The sequence below is a fragment of the Aulostomus chinensis genome, chromosome 12 (assembly GCF_037954235.1).
Source record: "Aulostomus chinensis isolate RoL2024-O1b breed Wild chromosome 12, RoL_Achi_v1.0, whole genome shotgun sequence".
Lineage (NCBI taxonomy): Eukaryota > Metazoa > Chordata > Actinopteri > Syngnathiformes > Aulostomidae > Aulostomus > Aulostomus chinensis.
This window is the reverse complement of record NC_141331.1, coordinates 17,176,236-17,194,704: the sequence shown is the minus strand read 5'-3', so window position 1 is coordinate 17,194,704 and position 18,469 is coordinate 17,176,236. Positions and strand designations below refer to the sequence as shown.

Genomic DNA, 18,469 nt, shown 5'->3' with positions numbered 1-18,469 from the left:
AGTCCCTCATCTCCCATCAAAAGACTGTCAGTCCATGGAAGGTCAAGCCCCGGCAAAGCCTCATCTCACAGGTGGAAAGACGGCGGCAGCCAGTGAAACAGCCCAGTCTGCCAAGAAGACCCCCTTAAGCCAATAAAGTCCTTGAAGGGCACCTTTGCCTTCCGGTGAAGCAGCCCATAGAATTCACAAAATCTGAATGAGACGACACATTCTTACCAGACGTTAAACCAGAGATCATTACACATTTTAATTCAGAGTGTTCATAAATAGTATAACTGTACAGAGAATTTTACATGGGGAAACCATAGCAACTGTTACAATGACACGTTCCCAATTACCCTTGTTAATTGTTAATTTGTCAGAGTAAAAGTATGGGTTTTAATCAACCTAGTTATAAAAGAAAAGCGTATAAAACTTTAGAATAAATTGTCTATTTGTTTCTTTTGTACATGTGTGTTACAGGTAAACAGACACAAAAAAACAGAACGACAACAGAAACTTCCAAGGCGTATTCACACCGGGCTCATTTGGAACAATTGTTTTGAAGCCAGGAATATTTACCCTTGTGATCGATGCATTTCAGGAGAAAGCGAAAACTCAGATTGAGGGACAAAACGAGTGCCGCAACCCCCCGAAAATGGTGGTAGAGGCCAGAATGGTAGGTTTGCAGTGAGACCAACTGGAAGGCCTGTACCAAGTCACATTCGGTAAGACACTGCTGTCAGGATGCATAAAACTGCTTCAACAAAGTTGTGGTGGGAAAGTGTGCAAAAAGTTTGTATAAATTCACAGCCAGTATGTACAGTAGCCATAATGATTTGAAAGGGATAACCAATCTTTTTTAAGGAAATGCACTTAATGACCAATCTCACAAGCAGACGAGAAGATAGACACCCTTCTCTCCAAACGCGTGTGCGTTAGGGAGCTGAGACCCACAGAGACCAGCTGACCGCTAATTAGCTTAGTAACATTTCTGACCAATGAGAGAAGAGCTTCCTGGTGATCGTTCACAACTACTACGAGAGCGTAAATGAACACTGCGGGGAGAGTATAATGAACAAAGCCAACAAGCTGCATGAGTGAATACGCCCTTTGAAGATCAGAGACAGAAAGCTGCTGGACCTGAGGATCATGTAACACAGGCAAACAGAGATCTTACGACCATTACAAAGACAGTTAGCTTTTTAAAACAGGTGAATAAAATTTTTTTGCAGCATTTTTTTCTCCTTCTCTTTGTTACTCTTCTAAAACCACTGAGGGAATGAAGGCATCTGAATGCAAGCCCACCCCCCACCCCCCTTACTGGCCATTAGCTACCTGGCTGATGAACAGCCCTCCAGTTCCTCTATTTGCACACCCAAAGTGTCCTTGTCTGAACACTTCAATATAATTCATCCAACCCCTCACCACCTCGCTCTCCACCTCACACAGTGCACCTGCTCTTTTTATTCAAAATAATTTGGTGTTAGGGGAGATGCAACTGTTATCACAAATCCACTCTTGTACAAATGGATTCCTCCCACATGAAAACAACCCCTATCACAACAGCACCTCCAATTTTTACTCAAACAAAATATTAAAACCCCCGTAACCTAAAGAGATCATGCCGTTCCACTGGGTGTTTGGATTGTACTCCTAACTGCTTGACACTCTTTTGTGAAATCTTTGGCTTTGTTCAGGACTTTTTTTTTTGTTGTTGCCTTGTTCGCTGTCTGATCGGCGATCTCGGGTCAGATTCGCAGCTCGTGTGCAGCTCTCTGGTCATCTCGCCCACTCGTCAGACCTCCAGCTCCTGGTCTGGGATATGCAACATCACACTGCGCTCCAGAGGGTGCTCGCCAGCGTTGCAACACCAAACCTGGGCATTACTTATTCACGGATAGCAGCAGGTTAATCTGAAAGAGTGTGCGCAAGATTAATGCACATATATCTTATTTAGCCTTGTGAAGTTGCTTCCAGCAGTAATGGCTGTTACAGTGGCATTATCATGCACATGTGCTGTACCTGCTCCATAGATGGACATGCAATAATTTGAAGGTCCTCTCCATTGTACTCCTCCTGGAGCAAAGCGTGCAGTCTTTGGAATACCTGCTGGATGTTATTCTGTGGAAAATACATCCCATTACTCAGTGCTGAAGGGGAGAAATTAGTCCAGTCTAAATGCCCAACTAACTTGTTTCCATGTCAACAGCGGAATTGGTTTCCTCTCATTCAGCATCGCTCCTTCCTGACTGTAAAGAATGCAGCTGCACCATGTCACAACTTTCACAATCCCTACACTAGTTGCCGTGTTTATTTTAGGACCGGTGTTAAGCTTGTATTGATTATTTTAAATACCCTTCATGATTATCTTTATTCTGCCTTTCCAACCCAAACTCCACTCAGAAAATAAGCATTTTAAAATGTCCTTTGTTTGTCATCTTGAGGAAAGACATGAAAAAGCATCGGTTCTTGATTTGTACAAATTAGCGTTGAGATGTCTTCAGTTCTGCATTATTTTTGATTTGTTTGCTGCAATTAAATGACAGTAAAAGCCGAGATGAAAGCAGCAGTCATTCAGACGTTGTTCCTGGAAACGGTGGTGAGTGTCTCAGACTGTGACCATTGCTGCTCACAGTGAATCACTTCTCACATCAGTTTCATCATTTTAACTGCCTCTGGATAATGGGACAGACCCAGACATGACAGAGCACAGGCCGGCAATATGGTTGCTTCATTCACGGCTGATAGAAAGAAATGGTGATAATGACTGACAGGCTGTCACCGCTGGACCAGAATACCACGACTTAAAAATTTATGACCGTTTAAAAAAAAAAATCTATTAAAACTAACCTTTATTGACTCTTCTTTCAATATTTTTCCATCTTTTTCTTCAAATATGCTGTATGATTCGTCAACATTATCACCCAACACATGATCATGCAAAAAAGGCACTATGAGGATGCCAGCTAGCCAATTCCCACCAAACCAGACATGGAACAAGGCCCCATTGCTGAGAGCCTCTCACACTGATGTGTAATGTCTAATTCACGGCGCGGCTCCACAGCGAATTCCCTGGGATCTGGAATTGAAACACTATGCAACTGTCAAGTATTTATCTTTGTTGTAGCTGCATTTCTTTGTCTTTGTAGTTGTTTCCATCATATTCTGCCTGAATCAGCGTCACTTGTGACTTTGAGGAGACTCGTGGTTTTTCTTTTTGGTGTCGTGGAGGCAGCAAAGGCGGTGACAGGTTAACCTGCTTCTGACCCATGTCTGCACGGTTTTGATTGACGTCTAACACAGCCCAGCGGTGACAGCCTTCCCTGCTTTTTTTTCCCCCACGGTGGTTGGATAAAGGCCAGTTTTTAAAAGCTTGATTTTGAAAACTAGAGCCAGTGTCTGAGTATGAAGGACACGGGCTAAAACTGCTGCGCTGTCCGGCATAAAGTAGGAAGCGCGCTCACCCTGGAGTCACCTCAAGGGCCAAATGGTAAGATGGTAAGCCATCCTCAAAACTATTAGGAGATCTTTTACTAAAGTATTTAAAGTGCTACATCCTAAAGGAGTCAAAATAAAAGTACCTTTCTAATTGGCTGCAGTGATGCATGTGAATATACATGTATTCTAATTTAAATTCATATTGACTGAACCTGTAAGTACAAGCACCTGCTATTTCTCCAGGGACCCTTGAAATGAGCTCATGCTACATGCTAGTTTTCTGGACACCCACCCTGACAGGCTTGAAAAGGATGAACTCGGTGTCTCTATTGGCCAGGTACAAGGACATGCTCTGTAAAGTGCTTGGCAGCTTGCTCTTCATCACCCGGTAGGTTGCCATCACTATATCATTGATCTTTGCTGAAAGGAAGAGAGAGAGAAAAAACAAAACAAAACAATAAGACAAACAATGTCATGCCCTCTAGCGCACATTGTATAAGATGTGATGAATAGCAGGGTGATGCTGGTGGGCTTTCCTGAGACTAAAAACCAACCTGGCTGCGCCCAAGGTTGCTGAGACAGAGAATATGTTGGACCCCCTTGGACAGCTGTAGTTTTTAGAGCTGCAGCCTGAGTGGAGACATCAGTAACAGGTTCATGTGGGTGCAGAGACCACAGCTTTGCTACTGAGTGAATTCAATTCAACTCAGTCGAAAACAGAAGTCTTACGAAACAATGAAGGCGACTGCTATAGAATGACTGCACTGCGAGAAATCACAACACCAGTAATCAGTGAAGAAGAAAATGATTTGGTTGTTATACATACATACTTATATATATATATATACACATATATATACATACATACATATATATATATACACACATACACACACATATATATATACATACATATATACACACACATATATATACATACATACATATATATACATACATACATACACACACATATATATGTACATACATACACACATATATACATATTTATACATACATACACACACACACACACACATATATATATGTATATATATACAAAAAGGTAAGAGCCGAAAACTATGAAGGTCAGTGTGCCGTCTGCGCTGCCAGCTACGTCTGCATTCGCTGCAGCAGTTACCTTAGTGAGAAACTCTTCAAGGTTTCCCACAAAGATCCGAGTCTGCTGCTGGATGAACTGCTCGCAACTGAACTTCAGGTGTCGGTCCACATCCTTCTTCGAGTCAATGTAGTGCTCCTTTATCTCTGGGGTTCCCTATGGGGGCCAGAGGGAAACAGACAGTACTTTAAAGGAGCAGTTCCCCTGCCGGGTGCTAACACAGTACAGAAGGTGTGTTTAATAAGAAAAAAGACCAAAAAAATAAAAACCTCCAACAGGAATTCAAGTATGGCGTTGTGACTGTTAAGCCGGAAGAATTTGGGAACAGCCTTGGGGTTCAGGATTTTGAAGGCAGCATCTGAACAAAGAGCACAGACAGAGATGTAATCAGGGATGGGTTGTAGAATTAGAGTGCCCTCTAGTGCTGCACATGGAGTACGACCTTGAGTGAGACAAGGGAGGAGGCAAATCTGTCCTGTGAGCCGTCGGTTAATGTACATTATGGTGTTGGATTACACTGTAATTTCCACATTAATCGTTGCCACCGGTGCATGTGAAAGACACAAGTTGCTTAATGAGCAGGGGAATGTAATGACTGGCTTTATGGAGCTCAACGCCAATGTTCCCCTCCACCCGTAATTATCTTACCTCGAGTTTTCTTCAGGTCCAGTGAGATTTCCTTGATGGCAAAATCAGTGTGAAATGGAGCAATCTGTTCACGCATTATCAGCAGGTGCTTGATCAGGAAAAGTTGCCCGTCTATTTGTGTCTACGGAAAAACGATAGCACGCTGTTAAATCCGCACTGCAGGCTGCCAACAGAAAAGGGCAAATACTGGTATTTAAGCTACCGAGAACATAGAAAACACAGGCTTAGAAATGATAAGGCGAATAAGTAACTAGTGATCGACTACCGTTGGAAAGAGGCATATACACCAACAGGAAAATAAATAAATAAGACAGCTGTGAAACCATTTATTGCTCAGCAAGAGACTAACATATCAGGAAAAAAAAAAAAAGACATCATCAGCTCAGGGAGGATACTCTGCCTCAGAAATTGATGTCACTGCATTTATTTTAAATGTTAAGTTGAAACGGGCCAGTTACCACAGATATTAAAAGCACATCTGAAGGTGAGAGAGCTCCCATAAATAAAGGACGGTCTGCTGAACCTTCTGTGGAGCGTAATAAAGCACCCATGAAAATAAACTTTAAATGACATCCCAGCTGCTTGAGTTAAGTACGCGGTTGCCTCAAGAAATTCTAATGAAACAGAGCACATTTTAATTAAGAAGGAACTCTTATTTACAGAAAAAAAAGAAAGAAAGGCACCTTTCCAGCTCGTTTGATAATCATAAAAAAAAAATCTGAAAAGTTAAGCGTGCCAACCTTGTTTTTAAGGATGATATCAGAGGCTTTAAGCAGGGACTGGATGCAGGCAGATAAGGCTTCTTGAGATAAACCCTGGAAGACTGCTCGCTGCAAAAAGAAAAAGCGACACAGAAATTTAAAAAAGAAAAAGGAAAACATTACACACACATTTTGGTGGATAACAGTGAAGACTCACATCTATACATCTGTAGAGCTTGGACAGACAAACCAGCGTCCGCCGGACTGTAGGGTACCACATGCCGTGCAAATCAGCTGGAGAGATGGACGTCTGGAGGCGTGATGCTTCGACATTCCCTGAAATCATCATAACAAGGTTTAAGAGCCATTAGACGAATGACAATAACACAGAAAGTAGTTAAAAAATACAAGTGTCAAAAATCTGGAAACACACACCAGCATTACTGTTTCTTCTACCATCAGAGTCCTCAAGCTGAACATCAGAAAACACGGCTTCTTGTGACACTTGCTTCATCTGCTCTTCCTTCAAGCTCTGAGCAATTCTCTGTTGTCAAGAAAAGGAAACGCAAGAGTTAGCAGACAGAACGACGTGATAGATGCTGGAGAGATATTTTTGTCATTTGCTTTCATAGGAGGTCTCCGGGTTTACAGAGGCTAAATTAACATAAAATAACATTCGCCAAGAAAGACGCTGACATCAGAGCGCACGCCATTTCTAGCGAGGAGATTAGATGTTGAGGAAAGACTGTGCATGCGATATTTCTAATATGATGCAAAAGACTTTTAATTCACAGGTCCAAAGACCATCTAAAGCTTTCAAGAGAAAGGGATGTCTGTGTAGGTTCTCATTCATCCAGGTCATCGTAGATCGAAGCGAAGTAAAATCTGGTCAACTGGAACTGAAACGTCTTCAAGATAAACTTACGTCCAGTTGACCAGATTTTACTTCGCTTCGATCTAAGAGAAAGGGAGGAATTTCAGATGACAAATAACTCGTGCTTTCTTCTAGTGAAATAATGATGGACATTACAAAACACATTTCGAAACACTTATTACAAGTACTTTTCCTCAGCAAAAAAATGTATAAATAAATAAGCAACGTAATGGAATTTACAAGTGCTCTGCAACCCATGTGGAGGAAGTATTGACGAGTGCATATTAACAGCCCACCTACAGCAATCAGTCACTCCACTGAGTAACCCCAGATATAAATGATTGAAAATCCAACTTTAAAAAGTGGGTTTTCGATGTTCTAAAGTTGTTAAACTGAGATGAGTTAATGGAAGACGGGAGGCAGATGACAGCAATGGCAGGAGTTCCCACGGGGCGCAAAGCTCACGAGAACGGGTCGTTCTAATTTTGCTGCAGGTTGAAACTGGCTGGAAAAGATGGAGACGGAGTCAACCAATGCAGTTGAAATCAAGATAAAAGCCTGCTTTTATAAAAGCAAAGCAAGGCACTGTTTATTTTTGGATTACTGAGTACACGGACCAGATAAAGAAGACGTGAGGGACGTTGAGAGCTGTAGACGGGACATTTTTGGGCAGTTTTCTGACTTGTAGAGTCAGAAAGTAATTCAGAGAGAAAAATATCTTTGTGAGCCAATGACATCTAGTAGTGTGTACTTGAAATACACTTAATGGGAGAAGTAACACTTTCATGCTGAACAGGAAACTGGTGTTTTCTCCCTGCAGGACAAGATGAGATACAACATAAATGAGCATAAATGGTTGTCAGGCAAGGGTGGGGGCTGGAGGTGTAATGTGCTCACTGCAAGTGTAGGTGGTACTGATACAGCAGTCCCATGGGGGGCTCAAGCGGAAGGTTGCTCCAGAACCTGAGCGCAAACAGTAGTCACCTTTGGTTTTATGAGGGGTTCCGAGGAAGAGTCAACAGATTCTGATAGGACAACCTGGGAGGTGTGCGTTCACTCTCAAATGTAAACAGGGGCGAGCCGTCCAGAGCTTCACAAGGAATTAAAAGGATCTTGAAACCATTTCGTTTAGAGTCTAGCTGCCATATTTTGGGCGAGCTGAGGGTGAGCGTGGGGACCGACTGGCGCGGGTAAAGACGATTGTTACGGACACCCAGATGGAATAAGAAAAAAAAAAAAAAAAAAAGGGAGTGAATGATGAGTTATAAATACTTGGCAAATAATAACTGTCTGAAATCTGCAACATTTCTTAGCGGGTCAAATAAACACCATCATCAATCAGTAATTACAGTTATTGCCGGAATGACATGTTTGATAAATGTTTAGGTCATTTGTCAGTTTCTGGCTACTCAGACATGATGACTTGCTTCTTTTACGTCATTGCATTATTTATTAGCTTTGGTCTTTGGAATGTTACAAGCTTATTTTTCCCCATCTTTGATATTTACTAGCTCAAATGGTTGGCCGACAATCAAATAAACCAAATTCAAAACATTAATGAGGCCGTTTTCGTCTGTTTAAGCAGTAATTACATGCATGCTGCGTAAAGCGACCGAAGATGTCTTTCTCTCTCAAGTTAATAGAAATTCCTCGCAGCACACGAGCCTCACCTCCATCATCTCAAGTTTTTCTGGATAGGCCAGATCCCCTGGAGCTGGGTTGTAGCCTGTGATATCAGTCTGGATGTAAATGTGAGTCCTGTAGACCAGCCGCTCCTGCACATCCTCCAACATCTGCTTCACCACTGCATCAAAGGCCCCCAACTGACACGCTGCACGCAGACACAATTCAACCATTATCACCATCCATCCTCTTTTTCATTCAACATGTTCACATGAACACACACACACACACACACACACACACACGTGTCGTTTTGTCTCTCAAGTGTAAGCTCAGCAGTTGGGCTCCTGATATGAAAATCAGAACAGGTGAATGAGAACCTAAAGGCAGGTGCAGAGGCATGAACGCTCCTAGCATTCAAATTTAAAAGAGAAATATATTGTGTTGCTCTAGTTTTTCCAGAAGTACACAATTTCTCTGGAGCTTCTTCTCTCCTCATCCATCCCACTAAAGTGTGCTGCTCAATGCACTTTGCACACTGCGCTCAAAAATAAATCAACTAAACTTCCAATATGAAAAGATAGACAGAGGCAGTGTCATCAGTTCATCATAGTCTTGCTTTTAAAAGACGACACAGACAGTGGAGGTATATCTTCTAATATGTTCCAGAGAGTGGGTCTGTCCTAACTGAATGCATCTTCCTTGGATTTATGTTTGATCACAGGTAGAGTTAGAGGAGACCAGTGCCTGATGATCTGAGGCTTCCAGAGACGGGGCGAGAGGCTGGGGACGGAAATTAGCAGCAGAAATTTATCCTGCAGATTTCTTTGATCGCAAAGAGCTCCCCCTTAAATACATTGTACCTCTGTGCTTTATTAGATTCATGCTTTTCCATTAAAATTGTGCAACATAAGATAGAGGTTTATGGTGAATGAAGAGAAGGAGAGGAAACCAAACCACCAAACCAAAAAACCCACTGGAGACAATCAGTATATTTACATGCACTCAATATTCCGCTATTACTCCGTTTCTTTCCCTTCTTCCAAAAATAACAACACTCCAACTAAGCTATTTACACGGCTAAGGAAAATGAATATTCCAGTGATTATCTTCTGTGTTTATATGAGGCCATGAAAATTCCTATCAAGGTTTGTCAGTGAGACAAAGGAGCTGACGTCCCACTCAACTCCATTTATATGTAATACACACCATGATAATTTGTCGTAATTTTCTCCCGATGTGTATTAATGAAAGAAAAGAAAGTGATGCTGAGTTAGTCTTCTGATTTGTCACCTCATTATGATTACTGTTAATAAGACTTGGGAAGGAAGGAAGTTAGATGAGCTAAATTGCTTAACAGAGGCAAGATGCATATTCCAAATATGCTGTAGAACAAAGCCAAAGAATGCTCCAAAAACCAAACTTCAAGAACATAAAAAAGGAAGAAAAAAGTTTAAATTCACTAAAAATCTAACCAGAATATGTTGACCCATATTCAAGTCGGAATATTGTCATTTGGATGCACAACAGAGATTGTGATTTGTCCATGTTTGGATTTGAACAAACCACAGAACATCAAACTAGGGCCTTCGGCCTGTGTCGAAGTTGCTGCTGTCACAATAACATGACCATAATCCTTAATCTACTTCATCCCCAGTTCTTTAAGAGCAGGTTGTATTGCACTGACTGGTATCTTTTGCATCTTTATCTTCTCATTTGGTGGAGCCGGGCTAAATTTATTTTCATCCATCTGCTTGCTCTTTCAAAATCCGTCAAAAATTCTCATCTTCTGTCCAGCTTTCCTTTTTCTTTTTTGTTTTCTCTTTGTTGTCCATTTAGGAGAGGCTAACTTACACTGACAATGATGCTGTCAGATGATGATGCCAGTGAAGCGTAACCATGGAAACTGAAGTGCGTATGTGAAAACCTTAGTCTAATCACACAAGGGAACGACCTAAGAGGCTTTATGCAGCACTCGTAAATGAACAACTCAGCTTAGGGACAAACAAGTGAAGGCAACTGGGTACTGACATTTAGGGGATTTGTAAACATTGAGTAGTACTAAAGATTATTCTCAGTTTTATTGGAAGCTAGTGAAGTGAATCAAGTATCCGAGTAAAATGTTCGATCTTTCCTGTTTCAGTGAATATGGCTGCAGAATTTAGTCTGCTCACTGTTCGATTTTCTCAAAGTCCAGCCAGAGGGGCATTACAGCAGTCTAGCCTGGAGGTGGGACTGAACTGGATTTTGCTTTAGGGTTTTTTTTTAGGTGTTAAAACATTGTCCTAGGTATGGTGTTTAAGAAGTTCTAGCGCTAAGAAAGACTTCTATCCTGCTGGCTGGGCTTCAGGATCTCCTCTTGTCTCACCCCTACCACAAGGCTCCTAGTCTCTCAGTCTCACCCCTACCACAAGGCTCCTAGTCTCTCAGTCTCATCCCTACCACAAGGCTCCTAGTCTCTCAGTCTCACCCCTACCACAAGGCTCCTAGTCTCTCAGTCTCACCCCTACCACAAGGCTCCTAGTCTCTCAGTCTCACCCCTACCACAAGGCTCCTAGTCTCTCAGTCTCACCCCTACCACAAGGCTCCTAGTCTCTCAGTCTCATCCCTACCACAAGGCTCCTAGTCTCTCAGTCTCACCCCTACCACAAGGCTCCTAGTCTCTCAGTCTCACCCCTACCACAAGCTTCCTAGTCTCTCAGTCTCATCCCTACCACAAGGCTCCTAGTCTCTCAGTCTCACCCCTACCACAAGCTTCCTAGTCTCTCAGTCTCACCCCTACCACAAGGCTCCTAGTCTCTCAGTCTCACCCCTACCACAAGCTTCCTAGTCTCTCAGTCTCACGCTCCTAGTCTCTCAGTCTCACCCCTACCACAAGGCTCGCAGGCTCTCAGTCTCACCCCTACCACAAGGCTCCTAGTCTCTCAGTCTCACCCCTACCACAAGCTTCCTAGTCTCTCAGTCTCACCCCTACCACAAGGCTCCTAGTCTCTCAGTCTCACCCCTACCACAAGCTTCCTAGTCTCTCAGTCTCACCCCTACCACAAGGCTCCTAGTCTCTCAGTCTCACCCCTACCACAAGGCTCGCAGGCTCTCAGTCTCACCCCTACCACAAGGCTCCTAGTCTCTCAGTCTCACCCCTACCACAAGGCTCCTAGTCTCTCAGTCTCACCCCTACCACAAGCTTCCTAGTCATCCAGATTAGGGAAGCAACAGATGATGAGTCTTCAATACAGAGCCATTTTTTTTACTTAATTAAGTTGGTAAATTTAAAGTCAAAAATGGATAAAGTCTCCCAAAGCTCGAGATGCCATTAACCCTTATTCCAGTCACCAACACAAGCTCTTTTTTTCTAGAAGCATCAAGGCAAGGCAAGGCAAATTTATTTGTATAGCACCATTCATACACAGGGCAAATCATCGTGCTTTACAGAGGGAAAGAGAAACTGAAAGTTAGAATCGGTTTAAAAATCGAAAAACATGAATTAAAACATTCAAAAATCATTTAAAATCAATTAAACAGTTTAAGATCAATTCAACAGCAGACAAATCAATATTAAATCCATCCATCAACACCAAATCACCCAGATCAATCCCAAATCAATCCTATAAGAAGGCTGCAGTAAACAGCAGTGTTTTCAGCCCTGATTTAAATGAGCTGACAGTTTGTGCACACCTCAGAGGTTCAGGGAGTTTGTTCCACAGGTGTGGACCACAGAAGCTGAAAGCAGCTTCACCCTGCTTGGTTCTGACCCTGGGGACACTGAGTAGACCTGTCCCTGATGACCTGAGGGGTCTGGATGCTTCATACCCAGTCAGCAGCTCTGACATGTATTTAGGTGACTTATAGACCAGTAACAGGATTTTGAACTCAATCCTTTGACACACAGGGAGCCAGTGCAGTGATTTAAGGACAGGTGCAATGTGGTCCATTTTCTTAGTGTTGGTCAGGACTCTGGCAGCAGCATTTTGGATGAGCTGCAGGTGCTTGATTGATTTTTTACTGAGACCTGCAAAGACACCGTTACAATAATCTAGCCAACTAAGAATAAATGCACGGATGAGTTCTTCCATGTCTTGTTTAGACAGAAATCCTTTAATTAGTGCAATGTTTTTGAGATGATAATAGGTTGATATAGTGATAGTTTTTATGTGGCTCTTAAAATTCAGGTCTGAGTCCATAACAACACCAAGGTTTCTAGCTTGGTCGGTGGTTTGTAGTGTCATTGAGTCAAGTTGGCTGCTGACCTCAAGCCTTGCGTTTTTGGGACCAAACACAATGACTTCTGTCTTCTATCAACACATTTTTAACACCGGAACTGGAAGTCAAATGAACTCAAAATTGTTAGCGATTCATTAAATAGTTGAAAACCAAAAAAATTACGAGTTCCTGCTGTAATCAAGTGTGTAATGTCAGTGCAGTTTATGAGGTCCTTTACACGGGAAGGTTATTGTGGGAATATGAAATATACAACAGTGCATCATCAGCATATCGATATACCACTGGTGACGCAAACTTAAAGCCTGTACAACATTTGACAACATTTGACGTACCATTGTTGCAGACGTGGTCTTCCAGCATCTCATTCTTGAGGATGCCACAGAGCTCAGAGAGAGTTTCCAGGTGAATGATGTGGATGATGAGAGGCCGGAGGACATCGTACAGGGACAGACATAACTTCTCTAGTAGCTCGCTGTCAGAGATTTAACATCATTTCACTGCTTAGTACAATAGAAAACAAACCTCTGAAATAATAATGTTAGGTTTTCTGGGCAGGGGTATTTGTTTGCTATTCTTGATGATCGCGTGATGAATAAAACACACGTGCAGAGAACTACAAAAACCTGGGTGCTACTCACTCTAGTTTAGGTGTAGGTTTACAGAAGAACTCGTTGTATAGCTGATGTTCATCCTGGCAAACGTGAACCATGAAGGCACAGCCACTGCGAACCTGAATGATAGAAGGAAAGCAAGCCTGTGCTGTACTCATGAGCGCAGCTTAGTGGATGTATCAAAGACTCCAGAGATAGCCGAGCCTCACCAGAGCGCAGTGGTCTTTGCTGTTTTGGTTGGTCAGCTCGGTGATGGTGGATGTGATGCTGGGACTGAGGAGCTGCTCTCTCTGGTCAAGGTAGCACTGGTGAACTTCATCGAGGAGCTGGTGGTATCTGCTCATATCAATATAAGGAGGATTCATGACCTCTGGAAAAACGCGTGCAATCGTTGAAGGAGATCTACTTTATGCTGGAGGAACAGCAATACTCACTCTGGAATCTTCTGTGCTCGCTGTTCTATCTGCTCAATCAGAGACTGAAAGAGAGCATGTGTGCCGATCAGTCATTTCATCACAGGAAGTGACCGATGTGAAAAGGACAAAACAATATACTCACTCTAACTTTAGGTGCAGCTGCTCTAAACTTCACGTAGTAAAGCGTAAAGGCATTGTCCGCATTGGGCAAACCCATTGGATCCTGAAGAGAGAAACAATAGAATCATGAACCAGGCAACTCTACAGTTCTACTTCTTCACTGTGTCTTCTTCTGCTTCTCACCCTTTTTGTTAACTGGCTGGTGAGATTCTGCATAGTGTTTACGATGTGGACCTTCATGAAGTGCATAGCCTTAGAGAGACATTGTTTAAACTTGGCCAGGTACACTGGATAGTCCTTGAAATTGGGCTGAAATCAAACACAGGCAAACAAGTATTAGGCACTTTTAATAATGATAATCATAGGACAGATATTGCACGGTTCTAAAGTTACAGTTTTATGGATTACACACATTTCTCAATAATGAGTTCAATTTTTCAATTTGTTTTGTCTTTCCGACTGAAAATTTTCATCTTCAGTCAGTTTTGCATGTTTAATTTCAATATTACATGAATTATAAATTGACTAGAACAGAATGAACTGTACATTACACAGCAATTTACTACCTTTTGGATATAATCATGTCAGTGTGACCTGATGTAATTTTAAAATTAACCCCCTGAACATCTGTGCTTTGTGAAGCGCATTCACATAAGATGAAGAAGTCTGTAATTTACTTGAATTTACTGACATTATCCCCCAGGATGTACAAGGCTCAGCGTGACATCCACTTCTACTAGTCTCCTCTAGTACAACAAGAGAAATTGCTGCTGCCAAGAAGATAAACAGACCCAGAACCAGGATGGGGACTGCCCGCTGTTTTGACGACACATTCTGACACCCACTTCGCTTTTTCTAATGCTGCCAGCCTGTTGCAGCACACAATCAAGTGCATAAATACTTTGATCAATACATGACTGTGTGACTACTTTATGGCTTCTTTTTCCTCATCCATCTTTCTTCATACACACATTTATTTTGTTGAACTTCACCAAAAGGAATCCCCCACAACTGCTTTGTGACGCACATTTCCTACTGTGGATAGCATTCTAAGGGTCAGAGACTTCCCGCAGAGAGCTGGACTACAGACAGGAAGGCTGGCGTTCTCGGTCCCAAGAGATGGGAAGTTTTTAGCACTGCTGCTCTGCTGCAGCACTTCTCTCACGACACAACCTCAAGTTAGCGAGCTGTGTATCTGCATGGGATGACCGACTACTTGTTTAGTAGGAACAGGACTTGTGGTGACGTTGTCGTTGTTGTTGTTGGGAGAAACATGCAAAGGGCTCAGGAGTTGTGTGTGAAGTGATTTGATTGCATTAGTGAATATTTACCTCTTGTGGTGAGCTGCACATTAGCACCAAGAATATTCTAAAGCGTTATGAAAGGATGAAAAAAAAAAAACCTGCAGAGAAACATGTGCCTTCAATCGTTAAAAAAAAAAGAATTTACTACATTTAGCAGTACGTATGTATTTGACATCAGTCTGACTGCGGCAGTTAACAACAAAGGTTTTCACTCGCGTGTCATCAAGGTCGTCAACTTAGGAACATTCCCAGTTAAAAAGGTAAGAGCTGCACTGGCAGACTTGAGCGTTACTTACATGTGAGGAAACATACTCGATGCAGTCATCCAGTTTAGACAGCATCGGTATAAAGCCTTCACTGTTTACAGACAAGGTTGGCGAGTTCAGTTTCTGTGAAGACGGAGAGAAACTTTCAATACCGATTCAATATTCAGGGTCCGTAGACATTTTGACCAGCGCATTTCCGGGACTTTTCCACCACTTTTAGGAAAAGTTTCATAGCTGTATGTTCTCTGAAAGATTCATCAACAAATATAACATGTGCCATCTTTAGCTCAAGTCAATGGCGAGCTCTACAGTTTGACACCACATAAACATGAATTAAAGGATAACGTAGTCCTGCGTACCAGACAGTTTTAACTGAACCACATATAAGTCAGTCTGCAAATACGTGTGAGGAAAGTTTCCACGATTTTTCCTATATTTTCAAGTTTTATTTATTTTTCAAAAACTTTTCCAAACCTGGAAAGCCTTTTTCATATTCAAGGACTTTTCCACGTTTTTCACGACTCTAAGAACCCTGAATGTTATCTTTTTTGTTGTTGTTGTTGTTTTTTGGCTACGGCATTATTTTTGTTGCATTCTGGGAAATAAGCGCCGCAAAAAAAATGTAAACTGTTATTTTTAAGTCAGGGAGATATTCATATTTCACATTTATAAAGCCGACTTGTCAGCCAGGTGAGACAAAACCTCACTGAAGTCCTATTCAAGGAAAAATAGACATCAGATTCACTTAAAAAATAAATGAATGTGAAATGCATAATATTGGATTTTTTAATTTAATTTTTGGCCAACATCTGATATTTTAACAACGGAATTTGCCGACAGCCGATAACGTCTGATGTCAATATATTGTCTGTCCAAAAATACGAACTTAAAAAAAAAAAATCGTCATTTATTTATTTATTTTCTTGTCCCCTCGTCACAAACAACAGATGATGAGAAAAGAGGAGACCTCAGCAGAACAGGGCTGAAATAAATATCGCTATGTTAAGACAACGACGATATCGTGTGATAGCGATGATGACATTCTGAAGAGTCCCTGAAGTTGTGATCTAGTTCACTGGCTTCACATTTCCTAACAACACACTCAGCTGTGGAATCTTGGAAGATGAAGAAAGCGAGCCTACCGTGTTTATGTGCTCTAACTCATTAAAATATGAAAGTTTCTGCTGGATGCTCTCTGCCAGGTCAACAAGCTCTGCCTGCCAGGAGAGACAACAATAAACTGCAGCTGAGAGAACACAAAGCGTCAAGTTCATTTTTTTAATCTCTGGAATCTGACACAGATTCCAGAGAAGGAAGCAGACATTTATTTCATAATCAGACTTTGCAATAGTGTATCAAATTGAGTATCTCCCTGTGGGATCTACCACAGTTGTTTTTACAAAAAGTTCAAACTGAGAGCAGCAAATGTCAAGCAGTTTTAACTGCAGGAGGTTTATCTTCACATATACATTTCATGCTTGTAAAAGTGCCATCAGGAGAGAGGACAACTAACCTGCTCTTTCAGAAGTTGCTCACAAGCTTCGTGTAACGTGCCCGTCTTGTTGGACACAAAGAGATACTGTTTCTGAAGGGACTCCAGCTGCTCCAGAGCCGCGCTGACGTCTTTCAGAATAGCATCGCACTGTTCCTGGTAGCAGTTTAGCTCGTCTCTGGTTTGCCTGAAGTTAGTGGACATGTTACTGATCACTTGCTTGCCTTAACTGCAGTACGACAACTTTTCTGTCATGAGCTGGAAATTTGATGCACTACTCTTTATTATGGGTGGAACTGAAAAGCATGTTGCTCTTCCAGCCAAACCCGAAATATAGCAGATGTGTTCCACCAGGTGTCATGGCTTGTGTTGGAGTGTTTCTAGATAGCACAGCTCATTCCACAGGAAACGCATTTCAATATTTCCTTCATTTTCATCTGACAGCTTTACCTTGTTTTTTCCTTTACAACTGTTCTGAAGTAACCAAAGTAAACAGGTTGAGTCACGTTTGTGTTTACACACCTGTATTTCGAGCTCTCATCCTGGTCCATGTTAGCCTGCAACTTGGCGAACCAGGAAAAAAACTGCAAGACACATTGACAGTGTATTACAACCACGTAACACACCCGAACATTTACAGCAGCTGGCTAACAAAGAGGTCACCTGTTGAGCAGTTTCAATCCTGTTACACTCTATTTCGAGCATCTGGAAGCCTCTGAGCAGGACGTCCTCTGTGGATGCGGGGACAGCCGCTGTGAAAGGGGACTGAAGGGACCGAGACGAGAGGCTGCCCAGGTCCTCAATGGGTAACTGCAAAACAAACACTTGAGGCTATTTGGATGTTTGAGGTGTCGGAGTGTTATCCCTGCAGCGCACAAGCTAGCAACAATACAATTTAAGGACGTGTAAGCAGGACAATCAGGTGAATGAAATTCAAGCACATGCAGCTACCGAGTTTAGCTGTTCTAAATATCTTCATAAAGTAACTTAGCAATACACTTAGCTAACTAGCTAGCTAGCTAACTCCGGAGCTACATCTCACCTCGGAGGGGACAGAGAGCGTCTCAGCGGCAGCTCGGATCTCCAGCACCGAGTCCGTCTGTTTCTCCGTGAGGGGAGCCGAGGCATCGGGGCGCCGATCCCATAACGACAGTTTCTCCCGGGTTTCTTTATCTGTCAGGTCCAGCAGGGACTGCTCTGTGGACGACATCGTCACTCTGGACAGCACCAACGTCAGCAGCAGCAACAGCAGCAGGACTGCAGGAACTTCCTGTTCCGGGAAGGTGGGCGGGGTTTGATTCTTAACCCTTTGTTGATTTACAAACTCGTTCATTTCATTACAACGTACAAATTAATACAGAAGGGGAAGTTGTTTGGGTATTTGATCATTCAGTGAATGTAGATAAGATAAATATACAACGCTTATAACTTGACAATCGGTTTATAATTTCAATGAATCTTTAATTACGAGGAAAACTGGGTGACAAATTGACATCGATAAGATAATTAGTTAATAGATGTTATAAGACAAGATGTATGAAAGTATTTATGTGTGCATTAAAATGCATTAGACATTGATTTATCTGTGGGATTGGTTGATTCTGTATATTATGTAGGGGGAAAGCAAAAGTTGATTCGTAGATAAATGTTATG

General features: G+C 42.1%; 1 protein-coding gene across 1 annotated transcript; it reads right to left on the bottom strand.

Annotated features, from left to right (window-relative positions):
- Nucleotides 1-228: 228 nt before the first annotated feature.
- On the bottom strand, nt 229-18,094 carry cog3 (component of oligomeric golgi complex 3). Its single transcript, XM_086220560.1, has 23 exons — nt 17,859-18,094; nt 17,480-17,626; nt 17,339-17,400; nt 16,838-17,003; nt 16,467-16,541; nt 15,355-15,447; nt 13,938-14,063; nt 13,777-13,857; nt 13,653-13,696; nt 13,428-13,554; nt 13,246-13,337; nt 12,940-13,079; nt 8,434-8,594; nt 6,325-6,433; nt 6,107-6,225; nt 5,929-6,018; nt 5,189-5,309; nt 4,810-4,898; nt 4,562-4,696; nt 3,975-4,050; nt 3,713-3,840; nt 2,005-2,103; nt 229-1,895 (listed from the first exon to the last, which is right to left on the bottom strand). Exons 1-23 carry the CDS (start codon nt 18,024-18,026, stop codon nt 1,866-1,868), a joined length of 2,478 nt encoding a protein of 825 aa, XP_086076686.1. The 5' UTR covers nt 18,027-18,094; the 3' UTR covers nt 229-1,865.
- Nucleotides 18,095-18,469: the final 375 nt, after the last annotated feature.

What these genes read in the sequence shown, in the direction of transcription:
- cog3 (XM_086220560.1), bottom strand. Translation starts at nt 18,026, where the DNA reads ATGTCGTCCACAGAGCAGTCCCTGCTGGACCTGACAGATAAAGAAACC. An exon ending in AGACCACGTCTGCAACAATG is followed by an intron (nt 8,595 to 12,939) that starts GTACGTCAAATG and finishes GTCTGCGTGCAG; the next exon opens with CGTGTCAGTTGGGGGCCTTT. An exon ending in TAGAAGAAACAGTAATGCTG is followed by an intron (nt 6,226 to 6,324) that starts GTGTGTGTTTCC and finishes TGATGATTTCAG; the next exon opens with GGAATGTCGAAGCATCACGC.